Here is an 11,499-nt window from a genome sequence, read left to right as displayed (position 1 = left end):
GGGAGTAGACATGATTCGGTGGGATTACTAACTCGCCTCCTTCTCTAGGACCACACACACACACTGTATACTTATGCGTACAGGCACATATACTCATAGTAAAACATGTCTCTCTCTCTGACACAGATTCAGCCTCCCACATTCACATGCACACACACATGCACACACAGCCATTCATGCAGGACACACTTGCACACTTACACATACTACTTGCTCTCATATATATTCACACAGTTGAACATTTACTTCATATATGCAACACACACAAACACACATACATACGTACAGTCTCTCTCACACACACACACACACACACACACACACACACACACACACACACACACACACACACACACACATGCACACACACATGCACACACAGCCATTCATGCAGGACACACTTGCACACTTACACATACTACTTGCTCTCATATATATTCACACAGTTGAACATTTACTTCATATATGCAACACACACCCCACACACAAACACACATACATACGTACAGTCTCTCTCACACCACACACACACACACACACACACACACACACACTCCATTACTTCCCTTTGTGTTCTATCTGTGATTACTCTTATAAGCCATTACAGTCATATCGTGTCATGGGCCAATTTGGCTCCGTGAATAGGCCCATCCACCCTTTCAAATACAGCAGAATGTCCTGAGCCAAAATATTACTCTGCGTGTGTGTGTGTGTGTGTGTTGTGTGTGTGTGTGTGTGTATGTGTGTGTGGGGGGGGGGGGGGGGTGAGAGAGACAGAGCAGGATAACCATCTCCAACACAAAGCCCAAGCAGCAGGCGTGAGTGTGTTTGTGTGGTGTTTTAAGCCGATATGATCTGATAAAGCTCCCATCGGGACGCGTAGAGAACAGAGAGTGAGTTGGCTCCAGCCCATGCACACAGCCCGTATGCGCCATTCAGCCCGTGCACACAGCCGTATGCCGCCGTCCAGCCCGTGCACCACAGCCCGTATGCGCCGTTCAGCCCGTGCACACAGCCCGTATGCGCCGTCCAGCCGTGCACACAGCCCGTATGCGCCGTCCAGCCCGTGCACACAGCCCGTATGCGCCGTCCAGCCCGTACACACAGCCCGTATGCGCCGTCCAGCCCGTGCACACAGCCCGTATGCGCCGTCCAGACGCGTAGAGAACAGAGAGTGTGTTTGCGTCCAGAGGACTCAGGGCCGTCCACTCAGGGAGGGGTACAGGATTCCGAACAGCGAGCGAGAGAGAAGGCACAGGGTGGGAGTTAACAAAAGTAAATACTGTGTGTGTGTCCTGTGTGTCTGTGTGTGTGTGTGTGTGTGTGTATGCGCATGTGCACACTGCGTGTAAGTGTTTGTTAGGCTTTTGATTCTGTTGGATTTTTTTGGGGTAATGGATTTTCAAGGTATTGAAACACAACGCAACACCACTCAACACAGATGTCCTGGGCCGGCATTCCTTGGCTCATTCAATCAGTACTCATCTGCTGACTGGCGTGTGACCCACGCACTTAGGTGGCCATGCCAACCAAATTCCCCACATTCCAATAACCCCCCCCCCCCCCTCGTCCTGACACGCCCTCCTGCTTCGCCTGTTTACTCGTGAGCGTTGTGAGCCTCTCCGTCCCAAAGCGACACGAGCTGTGGAGAAGGCCGAGTTTCAGCCGTGTTGATATGTCTTCTCATTAGTGAAAACACTACACTTCACCACTGCACGTTCATCATGTTTACACTTTACTGAAATCCTTCACCACTGCACGTTCATCATGTTTACATGTTGCTGTCTGTCTTATGGATTGTATTGTTTATAGAAAGTGACTTGCACTGGCACCAAGTGTAAGAATGATTGGTGCCTCTCCTTGTCAGTGACAATACTGGTGAGGAATTGAGAGGTGATTCGTGATGAGCAACACCACGCAGGTCCTCTCTTGGTCATGGCTCAACAGATTTTGATGGGTTTTTAAAGTTTTGAAAATGCTTATTGTCCAGAATTTGACTTTGACCTACTGAGTATGCTTTTAACCCAAAGGCATTTAGGCGTATACATTTTAAAGAAACATTAATATTTAAAACGCCCTCTAAACAGAAAGGACGGAGAATGCCCATCTCGACGGAAGACCCCCAGACCACAGCCAGAGTGGGCAGAGCTGGACTAGAGCCTCTCAGAACTGGGTCCAGGCCCGGCCCTGGGATGGAGAGCCTCTCAGAACTGGGTCCAGGCCCGGCCCTGGGATGCATCTCTTTAAATAGCTAGCCATTCAGGGCCCTGCTCTGATTCAGTGGAGTCCTATGGCCACGTGCTATGTATGGGTTTGAGATTAGACTTGTGGCTCTTCACTGTGAAATGGTTGCAACAGGCGTGTGTAAGTGTGTGTGTGTGTGTGTGTCTGTGTGTGTCTGTGTCTGTGTCCTGTAACACAGCAGCCTTATCGGTGAGGTTGACGATGAGGCGTCTACCGTTCATTAGCATGCCTGCCTGCAGGGAGTCCTAAGTGCCGAGCGTGTCTGTAAGAGAGCAGCTTTATTAGAGATACTCTGCAGCGGCGAGGAGGGATGCTAACTCTCTGCAGCGCTAATCGCAGCGGCGAAGGGGATGCTAACCTCTCTGCAGCGCTAATCACAGCGGCGAGGAGGCTATCTCAGGCCAACGGCTAAGAGGAACACTAGCCTCGCTGCTAACCCCCCTCCTGACTCCAAACATGGGGAAGAAGGGAACTGTCCTGTCTCGTCTCCTCTCTCCTCTGCCTCTCCTCCTCCTCTCTCCTCCTTTCCTCTCCTCTCCTCCTCTCCTCTCCTCCTCCTCTCTCCTCTCCTCCTTTCTCTCCTCTCTCCTCTGCCTCTCCTCCTCTCCTCCTCCTCCTCTCCTCTCCTCTCCTCTACTCCTCCTCTCTCCTCTGCCTCTCCTCCTCCTCCTCTCCTCTGCCTCTCCTCCTCCACCTTTCCTCTCTTCTCCTCCTCTCCTTTCCTCCTCCTTCTCTTCTCCCTCTCATCTCCTTTCCTCTCCTCTCTTCCTCCTCTCCCTCCTCTCCTCCTCTCCTCTCCTCCTCCTCTTCTCCTCCTCCTCCTCCTCTCCTTCTCTCCTCCTTCTCTTCTCCTCATCTCTTCATCGCAGCTTCTTTGTGACTTCTTTGCTCTGCTCTCCTTTCTTGGTTTTATGTGTATTTATAGCTTTTTTATATAATTGTGTCTCTTCCTCTCGCAGCTGTTCATGTTCTAAAGCTGCACCCTGCTCTCTACCTCCCTCTCCTCGCTTGCTCACTCTGGTCATCACGCACCTAAGCTGCACCTCCTCTCTCCCTGTCCTTGCTTGCTCACTCTGGTCATTCTGTACTCTGGTCACCTGTATTTCATTCTCAGTGGGGTTCAGAATTTGGAGGGTTAGCTTCAGCCAGTTAGCATCTCAGCCGGCCACTATCGTCTTTTAATGGCGTCCAACTTGGGGCTCACTTGTGCTTGGATGTTCACAAACCAGCCAGTCGGGTGCAGGGCAAAAGTGAGCACATGTCGGACGCCATTTTTAAAGATTGTGGCGGCCCGCTGGGATGCAGTTGGCCACTGAACACATTAAAGTCAAAGTCAAAGTCAGCTTTATTGTCAATTTCTTCACATGTTCCAGACATACAAAGAGATCGAAATTACGTTTCTCACTATCCCACGGTGAAGACAAGACATATTTTTCCAATTTAAGTCCACAGACAAACATAACATTCAAGTAAACAAAAAAGTAAGTAAATCAGTAAATAAGAGGGCACATATAATAATGAAAAAATAAGAGCAGCAAAATGTGGTTGAAATTGTGCATAGACAGTCAATAAAAATACTAGTGCAAATTCAGGCCAATAAAAGGCTTGGGTAGTTCTGTTTGACCTAAGTAAGAAGAAAGTGGCATAGTGGTGCAAGTTATGTAAGAGCAGCAGAAGTGTTGTGTTTTCAGGACAACAACACCAGTTGTAAAGTGTACACACCAGTTGTAAAGTGTACTATTGTATAATACTATTATATTGTATTATTGGCTTAATTACCTAGCCTAGCATTGGCTATTGAAATGAATGGCTGAAATACCTAGCCTAGCATTGGCTATTGAATTGATGGCTGAATTAGCTAGCCTAGCATCAGCCATTGAAATGATGCTGAATTAGCTAGCCTAGCATCGGCCATTGAAATGATGGCTGAATTAGCTAGCCTAGCATCGGCCATTGAATTGATGGCTGAATTAGCTAGCCTAGAATTGGCTATTGAATTGATGGCTGAATTAGCTAGCCTAGCATCGGCCATTGAATTGATGGCTGAATTAGCCAGCCTAGCATCGGCTATTGAAATGATGGCTGAATTAGCTAGACCTAGCATCGGCTATTGAAATGATGGCTGAATTAGCTAGCCTAGCATCGGCTATTGAAATGAATGGGGCTTCGTGGTATTTCTTCTTTTTCCCTCCGCTCCACCCTTTCTTGATCTCTCTGCTCTACCTTCTTTGCACTCTTATTTCTTAATGTCTTTCTCCCCTTTCTCTCCCTTTTTAATTCAGTTCAAGAGTATTTTATTAGCATGACATATATGTTTGCATTGCCAAAGCGTTTAAACATAAGCATTTATAGCATTTAAACATAAAGTTTACATAGAGAATGCTTGGAGTACAATATATGGCAAATAAATTAAAGATCAATTTGTTGTGTTTCTGTCTCACTCCTCTTCATTTTAGCAGTGTTCAGATCTCCGTATTTTATCTGCTAATCATGTTTCCTCTCTCCTCACCAGCTCACCTCCTGTCTTTGTTCGCTCGCTCTTGTCAGCATGTGTGTCTCTTCCTGACATTTCCTCACCTAGTGATTCCCTCATCCTCCGTCTTGCATATTTCGCATATTTTGTCCTCCTGGTTTCTAGGTAACCTTTAAGATCTGCTTCTCTTGCATATCCCTGCAAGATGGCCATATCTCATACCCGTGCAGATTCTGCTCCCTCTCTTCTCTTGCCCTGACACTTCTCTCTCTCCATCATTCTCTCTTTCTCTCCCTCTCTCTCTCTATCTTTTCCCCCATTCCTTCGTTTCCTCTTATTCTTTCTTTCTTTCTGTTTCTCTCTTTTCTCCATTCTTTCTCCTCCTCTCTCACTCTCTCTTTCTCTCTCCATCCTTTCTGCTGTGTAGTAGCAGTGGAGAGGAGAGCCTTGTCCCAGCATGCACCTTGATTTAGTTAGGGCTGACATGCGTGGGCTGACAGGGAAGCAATAGTTAGCAGAAATGTTTCAGGGTGGCTTGCATTAGCTAGTAAAAAATATAGTTGATTTGATCTGATGGGTCTTCAGTGATTTGTATGAAGTTTTCAGTCTAATGTCCCTCTCTTTGCCACTCCTCCCCCTCCCCCTCTCCAGAGGGCCTATACTAGAGCAGGAGGTCTATACTGTACTGTGCTGGTAGATGTTGTGGTTAGAAGATTGATTTAATAAATGGATGTTAAATCTCTCTCTCTCTCTCTCTCTCTCTCTCTCTCTCTCTCTCTCTCTCTCTCTCTCTCTCTCAGGGATGTGCGGCGTCTGGTGGTGGCCATGTCTCGAGCCCGTCTGGGTCTCTACATCTTTGCCCGAGTGTCTCTGTTCCAGAACTGCTTCGAGCTGACGCCAGCCTTCAACCAGCTCACAGCCAGACCCATGCAGCTGCACATTCGCCCTAATGAGTACTTCACTGAGCCGGTGGGTAGGGCGGCGCCACATGGCCTAAAGACTGAGGAGAAAGGGCCCTATATGATATAATATGATGCCATGTTGGATATATAAAGTTAACACATCTGTCTATAGTATATTTTAATAGTTACATTCATTGGCATGGTACATTCATGCTGCTCCAAAATGCACATGTTTACCTTTTACATATAGAAAAATGCACATGTTTACCTTTTATATATACCGGTAGTAGAAAAATGCACGTTTATCTTTTACATATATAGTAGAAAAATGCACATGTTTACCTTTTACATATAGTAGAAAAATGCATATAGGTACCTTTTACACACACACACACACACACACACACACACACATATGAGTGCAAAGTCTACACACACTAAACACACAGAAACACACGTGTTGGCACATATACGCACAAGACATGCACAGATACATACTAAAAGATTCACACACATACACACATCAGCACATAAACCGGTACATATAGACACATACAATACACACATATTCTTAGAAACTCACACTTACAGCTGTGCTTAGACACACCAGAGAAATATTGCCCCTGTGTGTGCAAAAACGCATACATTGCACCCAGACACATTTGCATGCACACACACTCACACAGACACGCATACATTCATGTTGCTCCCTCTAATGTAATATGAACAAAGCATCTGGCAGCGATCAATGGCTGTGTGTGTGGTTCCGGTCCCCTTTGTGCTTCTGTACGGCTGAGATGTTTTGTGATTTTTGTGTGTGTGTGTGTGTGAGAGTCTGCTTGTGTGTCTGTGTTATTTGATGTAGCTGCACACGTGAGTGTTTGGATCTGTGTGGGTTTGTTTGTTTGTTTGTGTGTGTGTGTGTGTGTGTGTTATGTGACGTAGCTGTGTGGCATCAGGCGTTCCAACTCGCTGCACGCAGCTATCTAAGTCATCAGCATAAAAGCTCACAAATGGGTGCAAAATCAATTGAATTCGATATGCAACACACACACACACACACACACACACGTGCATACTTTGTCACAGTATACTAATTGTCATTTATAGTAATGGTCATCTATAGTATAATAGTCATGATATGGTCATATGTGGAGAGGAGAGTGATGTCCTGATTCACACATCTTTAAATAGCTCTGAGGTCAGAGGTCATTGCCTGGCACACGGGTGTCAGACAGCCCGCGTCTGGCTGTTACGTCATAATGTGTGTGTGTGTGTATGTGTTTAACAGAGCAGTCATGCTCCCCTGTGCCCGGTGGCACGAGAGGTCCTCTCCTCTGGGATGGCTCTTTGGAGCGAACACACACACACACACACACACAGTTTCTGCTTCTGCTCTGGTGCTCTCAAAAGCTCAGTAGTGAAGCTTCAGTAGGATTCACCTGGGTTCATCTGTCGTGTGTGTGTGCATGTGTGTGTTTGAGTGAGTGAGTGACTGACTAACTGACTGAGCAAGAGAATAAATTCCCCACATGCCTCTCTCCATGGAGAACAAAACCTCACTCAGTACGGGTCCTGATGACTTCCTGAGATTCATTCTTCTTTGATCATTTTGCTGAGATGATCTCTTCCCATAGCCTAAATGCAGACGCGTATTCATATCCTGCACGGCAACAAGGAGCATGACTATCTGTGTCCCTTCCTACATGCTCCACACACACACACACACACACACACACACACACACACACACACACACACACACACACCACAAGGAGCATGGCTATCTGTGTCTCTTCCTATGCTCCATACACACACCCACACACACACACACACACACTTCCTGCTGTTGCCTTTGTAGTGCTATTAACAGATGCATACTAACTGACAGTAAAGCTATTTATACACCTGACCCAAAAACAGCAGCTTTTCCACAAAGGCAATTTCAGAATTAAAGGCGCCTAACAGATAGAGGCTGAAGCTGCTGGTTTTGCATTGCACTTTTTTTTGTTTGTTTTTTTTTGTTTAACTGTTGTTTCTTCACATGAATGTGAGTTGCTTTTTCTCTCTCACTCACTCACTCACTCTTGGTGTGTCTCATTCTCTCGGGTTTTTCAGACTGGAGATCGCTCTTCTCAGCCCGACCAAGCGATCAAGAACATGCCGGAAATGGCCAACCTGGTGTACAACATGTACTTACACATGATGCAGCGCACCCAACAGTACAGACAGGTAACACACACACACACACACACACACACACACACATACACACACAATCACTCTCTCAGACACACACACACATACACAGTCACACATACACACACTCACACACAATCACCCTCTCAGACACACACACACACACACACACACACAAACACACACAAAACTGTACAGACAGGAAACACACACACAATCAGTCAACCTCACTCTGTGCACATGCATGCAGTGTCACGCACAGAGCCATTCAGTGCCTCCAACCTGGCTGCTGTATAATTCATCCCTAGCAGTGGGCATTTGGGAGGGTTTCTGCTGTTTAAAGTTTAATGTGGAACCCGAGATGGGTCAGATGTGCGTGTGCGTGTGCAGAGCATGTGTGTGTGCGTGTGCGTGTATGGAGCGTGTGTGTGTGTGTGTGTGTGTGTGTGTGTGTGTGTGTGTGTGTGTGTGTGTGTGTGTGTGTGTGTGTGTGTGTGTGTGTGTGTGTGTGTGTGTGTGTGTGTGTGTGTGTGTGTGTGTGTGTGTGTGTGAGTTCTGCACACTGAGGCTTAACAGGCCGTGAGCACAGCATTCTGGATAAGGAATAAATTACTGCTAATTAGAGTCTGCAGCACTGTGCAGTGCCCTGCCCACACACACACACACACATGCTCCATACACACACACACCATACATACACTACACAGACACACAGACACACACACACAAACACACACACCCACACACCCTGCCCTGAAAACCAAAAGACAACAATTTTATCACCAAAATTCTGTGGTTGATGTTTTTAGTAAGGTCCCACCTTTGAAAATGTTTGAATATCTTACTAGCATAGATTTTAAAAAACATATTTAAACTTCTCTAACACACAGTGCTCAGTCCGATACCATTAAATTGCCTTAAATGGACACACACACACACACACACACACACACACACACACACACACACACACACACACACACACACACACACATACAAACATTCATGAGCACATAACCTTGCTCATAGACACATATAGACTTAAAATCATCAGAGTCCATACTTGCAAACATACAAACACACATACACACACGTACACACACGCAGTGAGCTTCAATGTGAGGAGTGCCGTTGAGTTGATGATGTTTTCCCAACAAATTAAACTGCTCTGCTATCCAACCCCCAACCCCTTCCACTATGCCAGTGAGAGAGTGCACAGTCTGCATGCCTTTCTCTCTCTCTGTCTTACACACACACACACACACACACACGCATGAATTGCAGATATATTTTTTCTTGAATTAACAAATGAGCAGGGGACTAGACAAGATGACATCATTGTTGTGCTTGTTTTCCCTCTAATCCCTCCTCCCTCTCTCCCCCCCCCCCTCTCTCTCTCCCCCCCCCCTCTCTCTCTCCCCCCCTCTCTCTCTCCCCCCTCTCTCTCTCTCCCTCTCTCTCTCTCCCCCCTCTCTCTCTCTCTCTCTCTCTCTCTCTCTCTCTCTCCCCCTCTCTCTCTCTCTCCTCCCTCTCTCTCTCCCTCTCTCTCTCTCCCCCTCTCTCTCTCTCTCCTCCCTCCCCCCTCACCTCATTTCATTTCACTCTTTGTCTCTTCGTTTCAATTCCTCTCCTCCTCCTTCTTTCCTCTCTCTTTCTTCTCTCCTCTCCTCCTCATCTCCTCTCTCTCTCTCTCCACCCCCCTCTCTCTCCTCCTCTCTCTCTCCTCCTCATCTCCTCTCTCTCTCTCTCTCTCTCTCCCCCCCTCTCTCTCTCCTCCTCTCCTCTCTCCTCCTCCTCCTCCTCACTCTCTCTCCCTCTCCTCTCTCTCCTCCTCTCCTCTCTCTCTCCTCCTCCTCCTCCTCACTCTCTCTCCCTCCTCTCTCTTCCTCCTCTCTCTCTCCTCCTCTCTCTCTCTCCTCTTCTCCTCCTCTCCTCCTCACTCTCTCTCCTCCTCCTCTCTCCCTCTCTCTCTCTCCTCTTCTCCTCCTCTCCTCCTCTCCTCCTCACTCTATCTTCTGCTCTCCCTTTGTTTTCCCCCCGTTCTTTTTCATTCATTCTCTCTCTCCCTACCTCCCTCCCTCTCTCTCTCCCTCTCTCATTTGAACTCTCTCTTTCTTTTTTCTCTCGCTCTCTCATTTTAACTCTCTCTCCCTCCCTCTCTCATTTTAACTCTCTCTCTCCCTCTGTCTCATTGTAACTCTCTCTCTATCTCTCTCTCCCTCTCTCATTTTAACTCTCTCATTGTAACTCTCTCTCTCCCTCCCTCTCTCATTTTAACTCCTCTCTCTCTCCCTCTCTCATTGTAACTCTCTCTTTCCCTCTCACATTTTAACTCTCTCCCTCTCTCTCATTTTAACTCCTCTCTCTCTCTCCCTCTCATTGTAACTCTCTCTTTCCCTCTCACATTTTAACTCTCTCCCTCTCTCTCATTTTAACTCCTCTCTCTCTCTCTCCCTCTCTCATTGTAACTCTCTCTTTCCCTCTCACATTTTAACTCTCTCCCTCTCTCTCATTTTAACTCCTCTCTCTCTCTCTCCCTCTCTCATTGTAACTCTCTCTTTCCCTCTCACATTTTAACTCTCTCCCTCTCTCTCATTTTAACTCCTCTCTCTCCCTCTCTCTCATTTTAACTCTCTCTCTCCCTCTCTCTCATTTTAACTCTCTCTCTCCCTCTCTCTCATTTTAACTCCTCTCTCTCTCTCCCTCTCTCATTGTAACTCTCTCTCTTCCCTCCTGTAGCAGCAGCAGCAGTTGCTGCCTCCTCCTCGTCAGGTGCGGGAGACGGTGGCAGAACCAGCATCTGAAGAGGCCGAGCCAGAAGCAACCGCAGAGGCCAAGCCAGACCCAGCCGCAGAGGCCGAGCCGGACCCAGCGGCGGACCCAGCCGAAGAGGCCAAGGAGGGGGCTGATCCTGAGCCCCCGCAGCCAATGGAGGTCGAGCCCAGTGCCACAGGCAGCCAATCAGCAACCCCCGCACCCGTCCAAGGGGAACCCCAAGAGGAGGAGCACCCCAAGATGCCAGAACACCCTGGCCGAGACAGCGACAGCGAGTACAGTGAAGAGGACGAGGAGTAGACACACACACACACACACACACACACACACTGACACACACTGACACACACCCCAACCTGGCTGACAACAAACAGGACAAGGAATAGCCACATGCACATGCCATGACCAAGAATCTTCCCGCCACAGCCAGTGATTTGCTTCTTTCTGGCTGAGTTGCTTCTTTCTTGCTGATTTGCTTTAGTTTTCTCTACTTGGGGATCGGGAACTCACAGAAGATTTGTTTTCTACTGTTTGTAACATGTCCTTTTTTTAATAAAGATATAAAATTAGACTAGAGTGTGTTGGTGAATCTCTTTCTGTGTGTGTGTGTGTGTGTGCGCGTGTGCTGGCGTGATTCCCATAACGGCTTGACCAGCCATGGCATAACCTAGATGTGGCTGGGAGAGATGGAAGTCCCAGAGGTAGCCTAGGTAGCCTAAGGTAATAAGGTCTTTAATACGTCTGTCTGTTTCTCTCTCCTCCTCTCTATCTCTCTCCCTCCCTCTCTCTCCCTCTCTCTCCCTCTCTCTCTCCTTTCTCTCTCTCTCCTCTCTCTCTCTCAGTAATTCCACTATAGCCTGTTTCCTTTACATCTCCATTATGTTGAGTTACGCTTCGCTGCTCCAG

At 47.4% G+C, this 11,499-nt stretch overlaps 1 protein-coding gene across 1 annotated transcript in view; it reads left to right on the top strand.

Annotated features, from left to right (window-relative positions):
• aqr (aquarius intron-binding spliceosomal factor) overlaps nt 1-11,164 on the top strand; it is a 97,642-nt gene extending 86,478 nt beyond the window's left edge. Inside the window, 3 exon segments of the mRNA XM_042105144.1 lie at nt 5,518-5,686; nt 7,738-7,851; nt 10,558-11,164. Of these exon segments, the coding sequence (XP_041961078.1) occupies nt 5,518-5,686; nt 7,738-7,851; nt 10,558-10,893 (619 nt within the window). The 3' untranslated portion in view covers nt 10,894-11,164.
• The last annotated feature ends 335 nt before the right edge of the window (nt 11,165-11,499 follow it).

This window comes from Alosa sapidissima, chromosome 1 (genome assembly GCF_018492685.1).
Source record: "Alosa sapidissima isolate fAloSap1 chromosome 1, fAloSap1.pri, whole genome shotgun sequence".
NCBI classification, from domain to species: Eukaryota; Metazoa; Chordata; class Actinopteri; order Clupeiformes; family Clupeidae; genus Alosa; species Alosa sapidissima.
Note: the sequence above shows the minus strand (reverse complement) of the source record. Positions and strands in the feature narration are given on the sequence as shown.